This window comes from Mustelus asterias, chromosome 16, assembly GCF_964213995.1.
Source record: "Mustelus asterias chromosome 16, sMusAst1.hap1.1, whole genome shotgun sequence".
Classification (NCBI taxonomy): domain Eukaryota; kingdom Metazoa; phylum Chordata; class Chondrichthyes; order Carcharhiniformes; family Triakidae; genus Mustelus; species Mustelus asterias.
Window position 1 is genome coordinate 28,523,070 of NC_135816.1, and position 20,433 is coordinate 28,543,502.

General features: G+C 44.6%; 1 protein-coding gene across 1 annotated transcript in view; it reads left to right on the forward strand.

Moving 5' to 3' along the window:
- Window positions 1-967: 967 nt before the first annotated feature.
- LOC144505066 (organic cation/carnitine transporter 2-like) overlaps window positions 968-20,433 on the forward strand; it is a 70,960-nt gene continuing 51,494 nt past the window's right edge. Inside the window, exon 1 of the mRNA XM_078230814.1 lies at window positions 968-1,474. Coding sequence (XP_078086940.1) covers window positions 1,088-1,474 — 387 coding nt within the window. The 5' untranslated portion in view covers window positions 968-1,087. The remainder of the gene's footprint in view (window positions 1,475-20,433) is intronic.

Below are 20,433 nucleotides of genomic sequence, written 5' to 3' on the forward strand. Positions count from 1 at the left end.
ACCCCATCACTGATAGTCTCTCCTGCTCTCTACCCCACACTGATACAGCCTCTCCTGCTCTCTACTGCATCACTGACACAGTCTCTCCAGCTCTCTACCCCATCACTGATAGTCTCTCCTGCTCTCTACCCCACACTGATACAGTCTCTCCTGCTCTCTACTGCATCACAGGCCTTCCCATTTGCTCATTCTGTCTCTTCTCCCTTTCCACTTTTTTCAAACTCTCACATTTCTCGAGAGATCTGAGCTAACGCTTCAAGCCGGGATCAGACTCAAAACGTCGCCTCTGTTCTCTCTCCGCAGATGTTGCCAGACCTGCTAATTATTTCCAACATTTTCAAGGGCGGCTCGGTGGCACAGCGGTTAGCACTGCTGCCTCACAGCGACCAAAGACCCAGGTTCGATTCTCAACTTGGATCACTGTCTGTGTGGAGTTTGTACATTCTCCCCGTATTTGTGAGGGTTTCCTCCGGGTGCTCCAATTTCCTCCCACAGTCCAAAGACGTGCTGGTTAGGTGCATGGGCCATGCTAAATTCTCCCTCAGCGTACCTGAACAGGTGACAGAGTGTGGCGACTAGGGGGTTTTCACAGTAGCTTCATTGCAGTATTAATGGAGCCTTACTTGTGATAAATAAATATAACCATTTCTATTTCAGTTTTCCAACATCTGTGGGATTTTGTTCTGTGTAAATTTTTAAGAAATAGATTAATTACCAACATCTCAGAGAGAACTGAAAACGCTGTCAATGTCCCAACTGGAAAGCCATCGGAAAAACTCAACACACCGGGTGAGGAAGGCTCCAGTTTCACCACAACCAATCATTCCAGCATTCTGTCAGCAATGTGTTTTACAAGGGACATCAGAGGCTGTGTTCAAATTGCAGAGTATCTGCTCAATGATGTCCCATTTGGGAGGAGCTCTCTCAGTGCCGGGTGAAGATTGGCTGAATATTTAAATGTGGAAATGACTGATATTGAATCAGACTTTGAAATGACTCCAGGCTGTTTCTCCACTCGCTCTCCAGAGGTAAATTCTTATAGTTTTAGAGAAGTAATTCACTGCCGGTTCCCCCCACTGTCACCAACATGCGGGACTACGATGAAATCACCGCTTTCCTCGGAGAATGGGGACCCTACCAGAAAGTTGTCTTCTTCCTTTTGAGCCTCAGTGTCATCCCCAATGGCTTCGGAATGTCCATGGTTTTTGTCGCGGACATTCCAGAGCATCGCTGTTTAATTCCGGGGGATCTCAATCTGAGTGAAGCGTGGATCAATAGGACTATCCCTCTGGAACTGGAAAAAGGCAAACTCCAGCACAGCAAATGTAGACGGTACCGGCTGGATGTGATCGTGAATCTTTCGCAGACTTTTCCAGATCCGGATTCCTTCAATATGTCTGAGCTAGAACAGGAGCCCTGTTTGGATGGTTGGGAGTACAGTAAGGATCAGTACATCTCCACCATCGTCAGCGAGGTAAGTGGCTGAAGGAACACAGTCATTACACTGGCAGTAGGGACTCTGAGATTCGGGTAACTAGTATATTTCAATTTCGTGTTGAGTAAAAGGAGCAGATACACTGGGATTGAAATGTGACCGGACAGCTGTAATTCTTTATCTTCCCTGTTCTTAGGCTAGATATATATATTAATATTTAACTTCAGTGTCTTTGCCTCTCTGAGCATTAGTTTTGTTGAATTTTAACTCCTGATTCAAGTTGTTCTCAATTGATATCAATCTTGTTTCTTCTCCTGCAATGTTTAACTGTGCAGGACGGTGTGTTAACCATGGCTTCATGTTCTCTGGCCTCTGAGTCAACAGGTTCAAATCCTAGCCCTGCACAACCATCTAGGCTGCAACTCCAGCGGTGAACCTGGGGAATGTTGAGCCGTCAGACACACAGTTCTCGAGTGGGATACTCAACCAAGGTTCTGTCTGCCCTCTCAGGTGGACATACGCGATCCTGAGGCACTATTTTGAAGAAGGGTGAGAAAGTTAACGTAGTGTTGTGAGCAATATGTATCCCTCAAATCTATACCATCAAAAAATGATCTGCTCTTTATCATATTGCTGTTTCTGAAAGGTGGCTGGGTGCAAGATCGCTGCCACATTTCCTGCATTGCAACAGTTTCTCGAGGTTAAAAGTACAGAATTGACTGGAAGCACTTTGGAATGCCCGATAGTTGTTACAGATACTACAAAATGCAAGTCATTTATTTTTGCACGTTAAGTCCTATCAGCTTTCTGCAGTGTTGGGCTTGTGGAGCAGAGGCAGGGCTCCGACCCATTGCGCCACAAGAATAGAGCCAATGTAAAAGATACAAAGGTACCAGGATTTTTAATTGAATTCAGGAAAACTTTTTTATAGCTAGAACCCAGCAAGCCCAATGAGGAAAGACTGGGTTCTGGAGTTAGGTTTCAGGGATAAAGCTGGAAACGTCTTGGTGGTTTCATGGAATTTTAGTCAGTAATTTACTTCCAAAAAAACCTTTGGAGGGTGGAAGGGAGTTATAGCCTTAAGGTATATAATCCCTACAGTGCGGAAAGTTTATTTATTTATCAGTCGCAAGTAAGGCTTACACTGCAATGAGGTTACTGTGAAATTCCTCTATTCGCCACAGTCAGACGCTTGTTCGGTCAATGCACCTAACCAACAGGTCTTTCAGGATGTGAGAGGGAATCGGAGCACCCGGAGGAAACCCACACAGACACAGGGAAGCCATTCGGCTCATCGAGTCTGCACCGACCACAATCCCACCCAGGCCCTATTCCCGTAACCCTACATATTTACCCTGCTAATCCCCCTGATACTGGGTCAATTCAGCATGGCCAATCACCCTAACCCGCACAGCTTCGGAAGGAAACCGGAGCACCTGGAGGAAACCCACGCAGACACGGGGAGAATGTGCAAACTCCACACAGACAGTGACCCGTTGCTGGAATCGAACCCGGGTCCCTGGCACTGTGAGATAGCATTGCTAACCACTGTGCCATCGCATTGCCCATTCGTTTCAATCTGAGTCACTTCCACATTTAAATATGAATCCAGTCTTCAGCCGACCCCAGAGCTCCTCTCAAATGGGCGGTGTGGACCACTAGGTACAGGAAGTAAAACAACAAAACAAATTGCAGTTAATATTCGGGTAATTGAAATTCCCTACTATTGCTACCTTTCCTCCCCCTCATTTCTCAGCTTCTGCCTATATATTTGTTCTTGTAATTATATAGGAAAATTGCTTAGAAGTGAGAAAAATACTTTTGAGCATAGCTACAACATAAATACAACATAATATTAATAAACTGCAAATATATAGGCATTAACAAAATATAAGAAAGGCAATGGAACGTAAATTAAATATTTTTTCTGGGTGTATGGTGAGGATTAGTTGGACAACACACACAGTTAATAAGGAAGGTTTGCAGAAAGCAGGCACACAAGAACTTCTGCAGATGATCACCAAGAAGCGACTACAATTCATTCTGCACATGCTTATGACTAGTCTGTTAACTCAGTTGGCTGGACGGCTGGTTTGTGATGCAGAGTGATGCCAACAACATGGGCTCAATTCCCGTACTGAGGTTATCCATGAAGGCCCTGTCTTATCAACCTTGCCCTTTGCCTGAGGTGTGATGATCCTCAGGTTAAATCGCCACCAGTCAGCTCTTCCCCTCAAAGGGGAGAGAGGCCTATCGTCATCTGGCACTATGGCAATTTTACTTACTTTACATAGGACGAGAACATTGGATATAATGGAGGGTAGCAGAGCAAGAGGGAGACAAAGGAGGACATACACCTCCAGTTTAAGAAGCAGGACAGGCGTAAGATTTAAAACAACACCAAAATGTTGGTTACTGTCAATGATCATGAAAATTGGAAAACCCTGATCGTGGAGGTTGTAAAATATGGCACTTGAAGGAGATTTGCTCTTGTATACCTGTCTGACTAGGGGTCTGTAGCACTCTCCCAGCAGAAATTCAGAGGTGTGTTCTTCAACAGCAATTCTCAGCTGGGGATCTTCAGCCCCATTGGATCAGTGAGAAGATTCCAAAAGATCTGTCAAGGCCTAGAACTGATACTTAAGGTCAGTGGCTGGATTCAGAATTGTGCTACCACCAAGTGACTTGCACAGAACTGCAGCTGTAAAGGTCTCACATTGAATGTAGCTTCAGGTTTTGCCTTATTCACTTCCACTGAGTGTTCCTCACCTTGAGCTACACAGAGTAGAGTGCTGGACTATGAACAATTCCCCTTTATTTGCTGCCTTATATCATTGGTTCTGATGATACCGAAGAGGCAGGTTAAACTGTTGTTCCAATTAATTTGCTTGATGTGGTGTTATCTGATACTTTCTGCCTTGGATGCAAATGTCTGCATGTTGAGGTGTTGTGAATAGCAATGAATATTGTGCAATCATCAATTAATATCCACAGTCATTAATAAAGCAACTAAAGTTGTGTGGGCCTAGGATGCTGTCATGAGAAACCAGCAACAATGTACTAGGGTTGAAGTGATTGGCTGTCAAGAATCACAATGATCTTCCTTTTTATGAGGAATGATTCCTGCCAGTGGAGAGCTTTCCTCCTGATTCCCATCGACTTCAATTTTGTAAGCGTCCCTTGATGTGCCACACTGGTCAAATGCTGCTTTGAACATAAGAACATAAGAACATAAGAAATAGGAGCAGGAGTAGGCCATCTAGCCCCTTGAGCCTGCCCCGCCATTCAATAAGATCATGGCTGATCTGACGTGGATCAGTACCACTTACCCGCCTGATCCCCATAACCCTTAATTCCCTTACCGATCAGGAATCCATCCATCCGCGCTTTAAACATATTCAGCAAGGTAGCCTCCACCACCTCAGTGGGCAGAGAATTCCAGAGATTCACCACCCTCTGGGAGAAGAAGTTCCTCCTCAACTCTGTCTTAAACCGACCCCCCTTTATTTTGAGGCTGTGTCCTCTAGTTTTAACTTCCTTACTAAGTGGAAAGAATCTCTCCGCCTCCACCCTATCCAGCCCCCGCATTATCTTATAAGTCTCCATAAGATCCCCCCTCATCCTTCTAAACTCCAACGAGTACAAACCCAATCTCCTCAGCCTCTCCTCATAATCCAAACCCCTCATCTCCGGTATCAACCTGGTGAACCTTCTCTGCACTCCCTCCAATGCCAATATATCCTTCCTCATATAAGGGGACCAATACTGCACACAGTATTCCAGCTGCGGCCTCACCAATGCCCTGTACAGGTGCATCAAGACATCCCTGCTTTTATATTCTATCCCCTTCGCAATATAGGCCAACATCCCATTTGCCTTCTTGATCACCTGTTGTACCTGCAGACTGGGCTTTTGCGTCTCATGCACAAGGACCCCCAGGTCCCTTTGCACGGTAGCATGTTTTAATTTGTTTCCATTGAGATAGTAATCCCATTTGTTATTATTTCCTCCAAAGTGTATAACCTCGCATTTCTCAACGTTATACTCCATTTGCCATATCCTCGCCCACTCACTCAGCCTGTCCAAATCTCTCTGCAGATCTTCTCCGTCCTCCACACGATTCACTTTTCCACTTATCTTTGTGTCGTCTGCAAACTTCGTTACCCTACACTCCGTCCCCTCCTCCAGATCATCTATATAAATGGTAAATAGTTGCGGCCCGAGTACCGATCCCTGCGGCACGCCACTAGTTACCTTCCTCCAACCGGAAAAACACCCATTTATTCCGACTCTTTGCTTCCTGTCGGATAGCCAGTCCCCAATCCACTTTAACACACTACCCCCAACTCCGTGTGCCCTATGAAGAATAGTCACTCTCACCTCACCTCTGGAATTCAATGCTTTTATCCATGTTTGGACCAAAGGCTATTATGAGGTGGGCAGCAGGGTGGTCCTGGTGGAACCTGAACTGAATATCTGTGAGCAGGTTGTTGCTGAGATAATGCCACTTGACAATGCTGTCACTGACACCTTCTATCAATTTGTTGATAAATGTGAGTAAACTGATGAGGTGGTAATGGTCCAGCTTGGATTTGTCTTGAGTTTTGGACAATTTCCCAGTTTGTTGTTTAGATGCCAGTGTTGCAGCTGTAATGAAACAGCTTGGCTAGAGATGCTAGGAGTTCTGAAACACTCGTCTTCACTGCTCCAAGTGGGATGTTGCCATGGCCCAGTGAATCCACAACCAGTCATTTTTTTGACATTGCACGGAATGATGTAGATTGGCTGAGGTCTGTAATGAAGAGGAACACAGGAGGAGGCAGAGATGAATCATTCACTCAACACTTCTGCCTCAGTATGTTTACAGTGCTTCAGTTTTGACTTTTGCTCTGGGCATGTTGGGTTCCAGCAGGGCTGTTGTGTGGTCAAAGCAGCAACAACAGTGCACATTGGTGCCTGGAGTCCACTCTTTATTGTTAGGTTGAGTTGCGTTCCACCAATCCACCCACCCGACTATCACATGGAAAAGCCACACTTTCTCTGACACAAAACAAAGGCAAAATACTGCAGATGCCGGAAATCTGAGATTAAAAAATTGAAAAATCTGGATACATTCATCAGTCAGGCAGCATCTGTGGAGAGAGAAACAAGGTTAACATTTCAAGGTGATGGCCCTTCATCAAAGCCGGTTCTGCTGAACGCTCATCGGCCTGAAACAATTGTGTTTTTCTCCACAAACGGGGCCTGACTAACTGAGGATTCTAGACTTTCTGCTTACAGTCCTGCAACCAATAACTTTTACCTTTCACAGCATTCCTTTGTTCAACATCCGATCTTGCCATTAGTCACAAGTGAAAAGACCACGAGCAGCCACAAAAAATTAAAGCGAAAGCTAGACTCCAGCAATAATCAAAAATGACCAACTATGGTAGAAGGTGTGTGATTTACTTCAATTGATAACTTCATTCATGATAGGTGTTGTGGGAAAAATCCACCAGTAGTCAGACTTCGAGATTCAGAAAATACGATTTATTAAACGGATTCGTGGAGACAAGGCACATGGTCTGTAGCAAACCTTCTCTCAATTGTATGCCGGGAGCGGTTCATTTTTATACCCTTTACACAATGGGCATACCGGTGATTCGAACATTATCACATTGTTTAAGTGAGTCCAAGTATTTAACATTTCATGAATGGGTACATTTCCCCATGTTTACAAGAGTACAAACAGGTATAGACATTTAACATTTTATGAATGGGTCTATCAATGGCTAGTTTCGTCTTGTGCAGGTGCTAATCGGTTCCCTCGCATTTATATTTCCCGCGTTCCTGTAACGTTAAGCTCGGCTCTTTGTTTAGGGGTTTCCTTATCTTAAAAGATGTTTCGACCCTTGGCTTTGGCTTCAACAAAAGAACAAAGAACAATACAGCACAGGAACAGGCCCTTCGGCCCTCCAAGCCCGAGCCGCTCCCCGGTCCAGGATTGAATCCTGAATCCAGGATTCCCGCCCAATTTTCCAGCCTATCTACATACTAATATCCTATCCACCGAGCTCTCCCTCACAGCTATGATGCTTTGTTCATCACAACCTATTAACTCACCCCTACCCCCCCATACCAGACCATGTGATCTCCAGGGAGAGGCGAAAACCCAGAGTGAAAACCCCAGGGCCAATATGGGGAAAAAGAAATCTGGGAAATTCCTCTCCGACCCCCTGAGGCAATCGAAACGAGTCCAGGAGATCACACTGGCCCGGATCGGAAAATGCTTCCCAACCCTATTCATTTCCACTTCCACGAACACCATATGAATTCCCTGCCCCCGAGACAGGTTCCCAACTATCCGCAGTCTCGCTCTGTACTGGCACCAGCAAGATGATAATAGAACAAAGCCTTGAAACGAGAAACAAAGAACAATTAGCCCGCGCCGCTCCCTGGTCCAAACTAGAGCACTCTTTTGTATCCCTCCATTCCCACTCCGTTCATATAGCTGTCTAGATAAGTCTTAAACGTTCCCAGTGTGTCCGCCTCCACCACCTTGCCCGGCAACACATTCCAGGCCCCCACGACCCTCTGTGTAAAATATGTCCTTCTGATATCTGTGTTAAACCTCCCCCCCTTCACCTTGAACCTATGACCCCTCGTGAACGTCACCACCGACCCGGGGAAAAGCTTCCCACCGTTCACCCTATCTATGCCTTTCATAATTTTATACACCTCTATTAAGTCTCCCCTCATCCTCCGTCTTTCCAAGGAGAACAACCCCAGTTTCCCCAATCTCTCCTCATAACCAAGCCCCTCCATACCAGGCAACATCCTGGTAAACCTCCTCTGTACTCTCTCCAAAGCCTCCACGTCCTTCTGGTAGTGTGGCGACCAGAACTGGACGCAGTATTCCAAATGCGGCCGAACCAACATTCTATACATCTGCAACATCAGACCCCAACTTTTATACTCTATGCCCCGTCCTATAAAGGCAAGCATGCCATATGCCTTCTTCACCACCTTCTCCACCTGTGACGTCACCTTCAAAGATCTGTGGACTTGCACACCCAGGTCCCTCTGCGTCTCTACACCCTTTATGGTTCTTCCATTTATCGTGTAGCTCCTCCCTACATTATTCCCACCAAAATGCATCACTTCGCATTTATCAGGATTGAACTCCATCTGCCATTTCTTTGCCCAAATTTCCAGCCTATCTATATCCTTCTGTAGCCTCTGACAATGTTCCTCACTATCTGCAAGTCCTGCCAGTTTTGTGTCGTCCGCAAACTTACTGATCACCCCAGTTACTCCTTCTTCCAGATCATTTATATAAATCACAAAAAGCAGAGGTCCCAATACAGAGCCCTGCGGTACACCACTAGTCACAGGCCTCCAGCCGGAAAAAGACCCTTCCACTACCACCCTCTGTCTTCTATGACCAAGCCAGTTCTCCACCCATCTAGCCACCTCCCCATTTATCCCTGAGGTGTTTGTTTGCTATGAGTCACTGTCTGTACTTTGTAAGTGGTTTGTCTGTCAGGATTCTGGCTTGACGTTATTTCTGAACAGCGGGAGCCTGTGGCTGCTTTTCTGGCTTCTTTCCCAGTTAACCCTGTGTGTGCCAGGCAGCCATTTTAGAGTGTGCTTTCTTGTGTTGCCATTTTAAAGTGTGCCCCCCTTGTATTTTCCCCTTTACAGTCCCTCCTGTTGGTCGGATTATAGCTTGGACAATCCTCAGACCACCAATCATACATTCACATATACAGGTTCTCGTTCTTCTCTCCTTCTTTGCTTCTTTTGATGTCTTTATTTCTTCCAGTATCTTCATTTCTTCTGACGTCTTCGGGAATCTTCATTAGGGGTTCTTCTTCGATGTACACACTGGCTCCTGGCACAATTCTTGTCAACATTATTTTAAAACAGGCTTTAAGGCATCCCACAGTCAGACAACAGACAAGTATAATGACAATGAGTATAATCAACCCATGTAACAGGTACGATTCCCAGGATTCTCCCACCAGCCAAGCCAGCCAACTACCTCCTCTTTTGGGTCCCTGTCTAAAGTTATCGAGTTGCGTCCTGATGTCATTGATGACTTGTGTAATATTGTAAGACTCATCTGTGACATGGGTTATGCATTTGTTGCCTATGATGGCACATACTCCCCCTTGTTGTGCTAACTGGTAGTCCACTGCGTATCGTGTCTGCTGAGCATACAATCTTAACTCAGCCATTTCTTGGTTGACAGCCTCCAATGCTTTTGAAGTGCTGTTTCCCAGGATTGTTAGCCCACAAACAATATGGTTTCTATTCTTTGCTCCAATTACCCCGGCTGACCCTCCTAGAGATAAAGCTCCGAGGAACCCATACCCCAGTGAGGATCCCAGTGTACCCGGGGTTTCCCAGTCAGCGCAGAATTCCCTGCTAATAGCCCGGGTTACTATTCTCCTCCGAATGTACCCCTTCTGAGGGCATGGAACAGTCAGTGGCCCGATTGTCCCTACCGCAAAACGGTTTGGGAGGTTTGGTGTTTCTGTCATGTAGGTACCATTGAAGAGGAATACATATCCCTTCTTAGCCCGGTAACACTTAGTGTCCCGATTGTGAGTTTGCTCATACTGCCAATTGTTCAGTTTATTTGGCTTCCCGTTTGATCCCACCACCTGGTAAGTATCAAAGGGGTATGTCCATTTGGCTGAGCTTACGTGAGTCCCATTACATTGCCCACAAATAAGCTGTCTTCCCGCGGTTATATTTAAACATTTCCATTCGTCACAAATACAAGTAATCTGTCCCTTGTTAATCCAACAATGTTGACGGACACACTGTGTCTGTACACAAGAATCATACTTAGGGACTAAGGCATAGGCACATCCCCATCCCTGCCCCGTGAAACAAAGCGGATAGCTTGCAATGTCTGGGCAAGCTTTTCCTCCCTCCTGTTGGGACCCCTCGCATGTAGGATTTGTGGGGTTTACAAGTCCCACACATCTCCCCTGTAAACCTCTTTTATATTTGCCAATTTGTCCCTTACAGGGTGTCTCTGATGTATCTACAGTATATAAGTCATGAGGGGTCCACCCAGGGGTGGCTACAAATAGGGCTTCTACAGATTGTGTTAATGGGTAACATACAGTTCGATTCCCATGTAAATGTATGTGGGCTTTGTAAAACAAGTTATCTTCTAGCCCAGTCAGATTTACAGTTGCCACAACGCAAAATAATACAATTACATACGCGATTACATACATATTCGCAACAGTTATAAAACTTAACACTACAATTCAATTTTTTACAGTTATTTCATTTATTAACCCGCGCACGCCGGCTCTTGCTTGCAGTCTTTGCCTGTGTTGAGGAAAGCAGTTCTGTTAGTTCATCAATTTAGCTACTTATCTCCTTTGTATAATTTCAGCTGCGTCCAGTGCTTCCAGACACCTTTCCCTCTTATGTCTATACAGGCACAGATGTCCCCACTAATTATAATTTCATATGGCCCATTCCACTTTGGTGCAAACCCTGGTTTGTCGGGTAGTGTTTTCACTAGGACGTGACTTCCCACTGTTGGGACGTCAGGGAGCATTTCCAGCTCTCTCTCTGCGTCTTTTATTTCCTGATTGTCTTTTACCAATTTGCGCATCCCTTTTAGCTGGGTGCTCAGGTCCAGAACGTATCTCTTGATTTTATCTTTTAGTGGACCGACATCGGTCCCACCTGTTATGATGCTTTCTGGTAATTGCATCACCCGTCCTGTCATTAGCTCATAAGGGGTTAATCCGGTTGTCCGGTTTGTGGTAGCTCTTAATTTCTTTAAACTAGTGGGCAATACCTCTGTCCACCTTCTCCCTGATGTTTGTATGTCTTTAGCTAGTGCATTATACATTTTAACTATATATCCCCCTTCCATAGCAAGCTTAGTGTGAATTAAATAACACTTTGTACTGGCCTTTTTTGGCTGCAATTGGACATACATTCATTTGTATGTAATCTTATCAAAAGACATCGCTTTCCCCATTAAAATCACATGCCATACAGTTCCGATCTTTATATGAGTACTCTTACACTATCTCTAATTTGATCATTTGTTTGCGTGCAAGCGCTACACCACAGTACTTCACAAAATAATTATGTCTTTATCAATACACAATATAGTATATGAATATATCATACAAAGTTGGTTAAGGCTTTTCAGGATTTGATGTTATTCTTGTGTCTATATAGCAGTGCTATACTGTATAATAAAAATAATCAAGCGGCAGTTGTATCATACCACTTTACACATCTTAACCGTGATATCCAAACCCTTTTAATTCAAGCCGTTTCTATTTTTAAACTGAGCTCCAGATCGAAACCCCCGCACTCTAGGAAAAGTAACAGGCGCCGAATCAAAATCAAAGCAGGTACAATACACACCAGTTATTTGATTAGGAACATTTTGGTTTCTTAACTGGCTAGATTTTAAGCTTTGCAGTGTTTTTATATTTGGCAAACCTTGAACAATAAACGGCACATGAAATTCCGACGGCAGTACATAATTTTAACTAGTTCAGAATACCAAACTATCTGACGTTCGTAAATCGCGATATTCTGCGATTAATACTGTATTTCACTGACTTGATATACTTTAAACTGATTCATAGACCTCAGTCTTTTGTTCCTGCTTTTCTACCTTTCCACAAAATAACTTATTTTCTTCTCTTAACTCCTCAACTAACTCTTATAATTTCTACTTCAAGACAAAGGAAAGAGCACATGCTTCCTTCCAAGGTTTAAATCCTTTCTTAACATTAAAGCAAACAACAACAAAGCATCCACGCAACCACTTTGTTTAAACACACACACACACATGGAAGCTTCCAAAAGTCATTCCACAGTACATCCTTTTTCATTCAAACTTATCATTTCAGACTGGGATGAGTGTAAAACATTCAAAGAGAATACAGAACATTGATTAAGACAGTCGCTTTTATTCTTCTTTCTTCCAAACTTTAATTGACTCAAAACAGAAGTAAATTCAAGAAATCCTATCACTTTAATCTTTACAGTTTTAACACTCTCCCAGCCCCCTGAGGTTAAACCAAGGTGCAATGTACTGCACCCACTGCCTGTAGCAAACATTCCACAGGAACAAACAGGCTTCTGCAGATTGTGTTAACATTATTCCTATTTTCTTCAATTAGACCTGCTAACTGATGTGTTAACATTATTCCTATTTTCTTCGTTCTGTTTCTTTTTACTTTATCTATCCACTTTCTCTGCTGCTCTAAGGTTTGAGAAGTATCCCAGGCATCCTTTTGCATTCTCTTTATTAACTCCTTCCTGTCTGTCATGTAGATTTCATGATGTGGAGATGCCGGCGTTGGACTGGGGTAAACACAGTAAGAAGTTTAACAACACCAGGTTAAAGTCCAACAGGTTTATTTGATAGCAAAAGCCACACAAGCTTTCGGAGCTCTTAGCCCCTTCTTCAGGTGAGTGGGAATTCTGTTCACAAACAGAGCTTATAAAGACACAGACTCAATTTACATGAATAATGGTTGGAATGCGAATACTTACAACTAATCAAGTCTTTAAGAAACGAAACAATGTGAGTGGAGAGAGCATCAAGACAGGCTAAAAAGATGTGTATTGTCTCCAGACAAGACAGCCAGTGAAACTCTGCAGGTCCACGCAACTGTGGGAGTTACAAATAGTGTGATATGAACCCAATATCCCGGTTGAGGCCGTCCTCGTGTGTGCGGAACTTGGCTATCAGTTTCTGCTCAGCGACTCTGCGCTGTCGTGTGTCGCGAAGGCCGCCTTGGAGAGCGCTTACCCGAATATCAGAGGCCGAATGCCCGTGACCGCTGAAGTGCTCCCCAACAGGAAGAGAACAGTCTTGCCTGGTGATTGTCGAGCGGTGTTCATTCATCCGTTGTCGCAGCGTCTGCATAGGTTCCCCAATGTACCATGCCTCGGGACATCCTTTCTTGCAGCGTATCAGGTAGACAACGTTGGCCGAATTGCAAGAGTATGTACCGTGTACCTGGTGGTTGGTGTTCTCACGTGAGATGATGGCATCTGTGTCGATGATCCGGCACGTCTTGCAGAGGTTGCTGTGGCAGGGTTGTGTGGTGTCATGGTCACTGTTCTCCTGAAGGCTGGGTAGTTTGCTGCGGACAATGGTCTGTTTGAGGTTGTGCGGTTGTTTGAAGGCAAGAAGTGGGGGTGTGGGGATGGCCTTGGCGAGATGTTCGTCTTCATCAATGACATGTTGAAGGCTCCGGAGGAGATGCCGTAGCTTCTCCGCTCCGGGGAAGTACTCGACAACGAAGGGTACTCTGTCCACTGTGTGCCGTGTTTGTCTTCTGAGGAGGTCGGTGCGGTTTTTCGCTGTGGCGCGTTGGAACTGTTGATCAATGAGTCTAGCGTCATATCCTGTTCTTATGAGGGCATCTTTCAGCGTCTGGAGGTGTCTGTTGCGATCCTCCTCATCCGAGCAGATCCTGTGTATACGGAGGGCTTGTCCGTAGGGGATGGCTTCTTTAACGTGTTTAGGGTGGAAGCTGGAGAAGTGGAGCATCGTGAGGTTATCCGTGGGCTTGCGGTACAGTGAGGTGCTGAGGTGACCGTCCTTAATGGAGATGCGTGAGTCCAAGAATGCAACCGATTCCGGAGAGTAGTCTATGGTGAGCCTGATGGTGGGATGGAACTTGTTGATGTCATCATAGAGTTGTTTCAGTGATTGTTCACCATGAGTCCAAAGGAAGAAAATGTCATCGATGTATCTAGTGTATAGCATCGGTTGAAGGTCCCGTGCGGTGAAGAAGTCTTGTTCGAACCTGTGCATGAAGATGTTGGCATATTGAGGTGCGAATTTGGTCCCCATGGCTGTTCCGTGTGTCTGGATGAAGAACTGGTTGTTGAAGGTGAAGATATTGTGGTCCAGGATGAAGCGGATGAGATGTAAAATTGCATCTGGAAACTGGCAGTTGTTGGCGCTGAGCACTGAGGCCGTTGCAGCAATGCCATCGTCATGGGGGATGCTGGTGTAGAGTGCTGAGACAACCATTGTGACGAGGAGCGCTCCTGGTTCAACTGCTCCATGTGTGCCGAGTTTCTGTAGGAAGTCCGTTGTGTCGCGACAAAAGCTGGGGGTTCTATGTACAATGGGTTTCAGGATGCCCTCGACATAGCCGGAGAGGTTCTCGCACAGGGTCCCATTGCCCGATACGATGGGACGGCCGGGTGTGTTTGCCTTGTGTATCTTCGGGAGGCAGTAGAGATCTCCAACGCGGGGAGTACGCGGGGACCAAATTCGCACCTCAATATGCCAACATCTTCATGCACAGGTTCGAACAAGACTTCTTCACCGCACGGGACCTTCAACCGATGCTATACACTAGATACATCGATGACATTTTCTTCCTCTGGACTCATGGTGAACAATCACTGAAACAACTCTATGATGACATCAACAAGTTCCATCCCACCATCAGGCTCACCATAGACTACTCTCCGGAATCGGTTGCATTCTTGGACACACGCATCTCCATTACGGACGGTCACCTCAGCACCTCACTGTACCGCAAGCCCACGGATAACCTCACGATGCTCCACTTCTCCAGCTTCCACCCTAAACACGTTAAAGAAGCCATCCCCTACGGACAAGCCCTCCGTATACACAGGATCTGCTCGGATGAGGAGGATCGCAACAGACACCTCCAGATGCTGAAAGATGCCCTCATAAGAACAGGATATGGCGCTAGACTCATTGATCAACAGTTCCAACACGCCACAGCGAAAAACCGCACCGACCTCCTCAGAAGACAAACACGGCACACAGTGGACAGAGTACCCTTCGTTGTCGAGTACTTCCCCGGAGCGGAGAAGCTACGGCATCTCCTCCGGAGCCTTCAACATGTCATTGATGAAGACGAACATCTCGCCAAGGCCATCCCCACACCCCCACTTCTTGCCTTCAAACAACCGCACAACCTCAAACAGACCATTGTCCACAGCAAACTACCCAGCCTTCAGGAGAACAGTGACCATGACACCACACAACCCTGCCACAGCAACCTCTGCAAGACGTGCCGGATCATCGACACAGATGCCATCATCTCACGTGAGAACACCAACCACCAGGTACACGGTACATACTCTTGCAATTCGGCCAACGTTGTCTACCTGATACGCTGCAAGAAAGGATGTCCCGAGGCATGGTACATTGGGGAAACTGTGCAGACGCTGCGACAACGGATGAATGAACACCGCTCGACAATCACCAGGCAAGACTGTTCTCTTCCTGTTGGGGAGCACTTCAGCGGTCACGGGCATTCGGCCTCTGATATTCGGGTAAGCGTTCTCCAAGGCGGCCTTCGCGACACACGACTGCGCAGAGTCGCTGAGCAGAAACTGATAGCCAAGTTCCGCACACACGAGGACGGCCTCAACCGGGATATTGGGTTCATGTCACACTATTTGTAACTCCCACAGTTGCGTGGACCTGCAGAGTTTCACTGGCTGTCTTGTCTGGAGACAATACACATCTTTTTAGCCTGTCTTGATGCTCTCTCCACTCACATTGTTTCGTTTCTTAAAGACTTGATTAGTTGTAAGTATTCGCATCCCAACCATTATTCATGTAAATTGAGTCTGTGTCTTTATAAGCTCTGTTTGTGAACAGAATTCCCACTCACCTGAAGAAGGGGCTAAGAGCTCCGAAAGCTTGTGTGGCTTTTGCTATCAAATAAACCTGTTGGACTTTAACCTGGTGTTGTTAAACTTCTTACTATGTAGATTTCAATCAGGGAACCTGCAGATCCCCTTTTAACTTCACTATCTGCCATTTTGCAGATTTCACTAACCCCGGCCACGATTATTCTTTAGTAAAGTGTGCTAACTACCGTAGGGACTTCACTACCCCCGGCCACTATTGCTATTCTCACACCGTGTTTTACTGCCGTTACAGGGTTTTAAGTTATACTCACGGCTTCCACGATTACCACTTCGGCAATGTGCTTCTCCACCGGATTTCGGTTTAGGTCAGAGTTGATCAAACTCCTGTTCCGCCCCGCTTTTCACCACATTGACAGTACAGTTCCCAACTTTTCAATACATTCATGCAATCAGCTGGCACCTCTGCGTCTGTTCGCCACTACAGAGGGTGATGTTAAACCGATTTCTGCCCTTTTGTGCTTCACAATCCTTTAGTGCCCTTGGTGTCTCTCACTCACTTCAATTCCTGACCTTCACGTGGCAGATTTCTGCTCTTAATAGCCAGTCTAAGGCAGAGCTTTTGAGACAGGCACTACCTTGTCCTTTTGTCGATCAGCACAAATCAGTTATTTATTCCTATCAGCAGTTAGTACTTATCACTATAACAAATACTATCACAAATACACAGTACAAATATTTCCCCCTTATAAACCGTATTTCCTGATCCAGTCTGACTGTCACAGATTCCGTGATCTCTACCCCGGTTGCGACCGTGGCCAATCGGTCTCACCAGTAATAGGATCCTGCCGACTACACCATTTGTTGTGGGAAAAATCCGCCAGTAGTCAGACTTCGAGATTCAGAAAATACGATTTATTAAACGGATCCGTGGAGACAAGGCACATGGTCTGTAGCAAACCTTCTCTCAATTGTATGCCGGGAGCGGTTCATTTTTATACCCTTTACACAATGGGCATACTGGTGATTCGAACATTATCACATTGTTTAAGTGAGTACAAGTATTTAACATTTCATGAATGGGTACATTTCCCCATGTTTACAAGAGTACAAACAGGTATAGACATTTAACATTTTATGAATGGGTCTATCAATGGCTAGTTTCGTCTTGTGCAGGTGCTAATCGGTTCCCTCGCATTTATATTTCCCGCGTTCCTGTAACGTTAAGCTAGGCTCTTTGTTTAGGGGTTTCCTTATCTTAAAAGATGTTTCGACCCTTGGCTTTGGCTTCCTGAGGTGTTTGTTTGCTATGAGTCACTGTCTGTACTTTGTAAGTGGTTTGTCTGTCAGGATTCTGGCTTGACGTTATTTCTGAACAGCGGGAGCCTGTGGCTGCTTTTCTGGCTTCTTTCCCAGTTAACCCTGTGTGTGCCAGGCAGCCATTTTAGAGTGTGCTTTCTTGTGTTGCCATTTTAAAGTGTGCCCCCCTTGTATTTTCCCCTTTACATAGGTATTATGTTAAGAACCCCACTGGTATTAAATGTGAAAGTATCCCTAAACAGGGAAGGGTAACTTAGAATATTTGTTCTTAGTCGTGTATATTTTCAATTTGTATAATGTGAGGGAAGATATGAAAACCAGTGAGGAACACCTCAGTCTTGTTGTGGTAATTTAATGAAGAATATTTATTAACTTAAAAGAAACACACTACAAGGAAGACTACAATACGTGACAACAGTACACATAACTACAATAATGGCCATACAACCCCAGTATCTTATGAAGTGAACCCCTTTTCCCAGATATCTATGTTCCTGAAATCTGAGAAATGCCCCTTCCCCAAATAACATCCAATATTTTATAACTCTGACCTAAATCCCGCATATAGTTACCACCATAAGTTCTCTTTCCATCTGGGAAAACCTTTCTTCGGCGTAATTTTTTTTTTCTTTGGGAGTTTTTTTAAAACAGCTGCTTTCAGCTCAACTTGTATTTGGAAGAGTTTGCTCTCTCAAGATAGATGTGATTATCTTAGCAGTTGCTCCTCTCCTACTGTATTCAGTTATCTTGCTGTGTATATACTGTTTCACTCCTTTGATGTTATCCTATCTCAATAACCACATGGACCAGGCTTTTAAAATATAGGTGCAAATTATTTTATTATCTCTCCATGTTGAACAGGCCCCTTCTACTGTTCTAGCACCTATTTCTATACACCATTGTTCACCCCCTAGTCACTTAGGTAAAGATTTGTTTTCCCACTGCTACGCTAATTCACATATCAAAAACACCTTCAAACAGGTGCACTCATATCAGTTCCCCTTTTATCCAATTCTTTATTGTATCCCAATTTTATTTTTAATCTTGATTTTACTCAATTCTTGCATCTTCCTTTTACTCCAGTACCTTGACAATTAAATGATATCTTGTCTTGCAAAATAGCAGCAATTTGGATTTATGTAATAAAGTAGTCGCAGAATCTTTACAGTGCAGATGAAGGCCATTTGGCCCATCGTGTCTGCACTGGCTCTCTAAAGGAACATTCTACCTAGTCCCACAACCCAGCCCTATCCCCATAAATTTGCACATTGTTTTTTTTAGAAAGCAATCCAATTCCCCTTTGAATACATCAAGTGAACCTATCTCCACCAACCTCTCAGGAAGTTCATTCCAGACTCTAACCATCATGTAAGCGAAAAAATATTTTCCTCACATCACTTCTACCTCCTTTGCCTGTTATTTTGAATCTGTACCCTCTAGTTCTTGGTGTTGACTTGAGAAGTTTCTCACTATTCACCTTGTGCATACCCTCAGGATTTAAATACCTCTATCAAGTTTCCTCTCAGACTTCCTTTCTCCAAGAAAAACAGACTCAACCTCTCCAATCTATCCTCATAGTTACAGTTCCTTATCTCTGGAATCATTTTTGTGAATCCTCTCTGTACTTTCTCCAATGCTTTCACATCCTTCCTCAAGTATAGTGCCCAGGACTGGACACAGTACTCCAGGCAAAGCCTGACCAGTGTTGGTCATAATTTTGAAATGCTCATGTCATCATTATTAGGGTAAGATTATTAAGTTAAGATTATTGAGTTTGCTGGAATACAGATATGCAGCATTTTGGGGACGGCACGGTGGCACAGTGGTTAGCACTGCCACCTTACAGCGCCAGGGACCCAGGTTCGATTCCCGGCTTGGGTCACTGTCTGTGCGGAGTATGCACGTTCTCTCCGTGTCTGCATGGGTTTCCTCCGGATGCTCCGGTTTCCTACTGCAGTCTAAAAGATGTGTTGGTTAGGTGCATTGATCTGAACAGACACCGGAGTGTGGCGACTAGGGAAATTTCACAGTAACTTCATTGCAACGTTAATGTAAGCCTTACTTGCGACTAATAAATAAACTTCTGGAACAGTCTTCCATCAAAATAAATTAGTTGCAACAGTGATTCACTTGTTATTTTCATTGATATTTCAGTTGTTAAGTGCAGTTTTTAATGTTGGATTGATATGAACAGACCAGAATTCTATCCCAAATTGGGGGGGCTGGATATGTTTGAGGAAAAATCTACCAATATCTCTTATATCTGTTCACTAACTAGTAATTCCAGTTGAAAATTTTATTTGTGGATTTCCATGAGTTCAGTTCTGATCTGTCCATTGTCGATTAGCCTGTACTGACCCCCTTGTCAAGTTTCACACACAATGAACGGTCAAATGGGGAGACGATAGCCTAGTGGTATTATCGCTAGACTATTAATCCAGAAACTATTCTGGGAGACCTGGGTTCAAATCTAATGGCAGATGAATTCAACAAAAAATATCTGGGAATTAAGAATCTGCTGATGACCGTGAAATCATTGTCGATTGTCAGAAAAACCCATCTGGTTCACTAATGTCCTTCAGGGAAGGAAATCTGCTGTCCTTACCCAGTCTGGCCTACATGTGACTCCAGAGTCACAGCAATGTGGTTAACTCTCAATTGCCCTCCAAGGTCAACTAGGGGTGGGCAATAAATGCTGCCCAGTCTGCGATGCCACGTCCCACGAATGAATTTAAAAAAATGATCAAGGTAACAACAGGCAGAGACTACACCCAGGGCCCAGATGAGCAGTGATCAGCGGTCTCAGACTATTGTGAAGAAAATCAATGGTGAAAAAGTAAAAATTAATTGATTACAATCCATTTAGCAAAAGCACTGATCATCACATGTGTATGATATAAACATAGATAACCTGTGGAATTTGATTCTCCCAATCATTGACCAATATTGATAATGTGCAGTTTTGCTGCATTATTTGCATGTTGTTGGGGAACATTTCACTTTCAGCTTTAGAAATTTGACATAGTTTTTTTTAG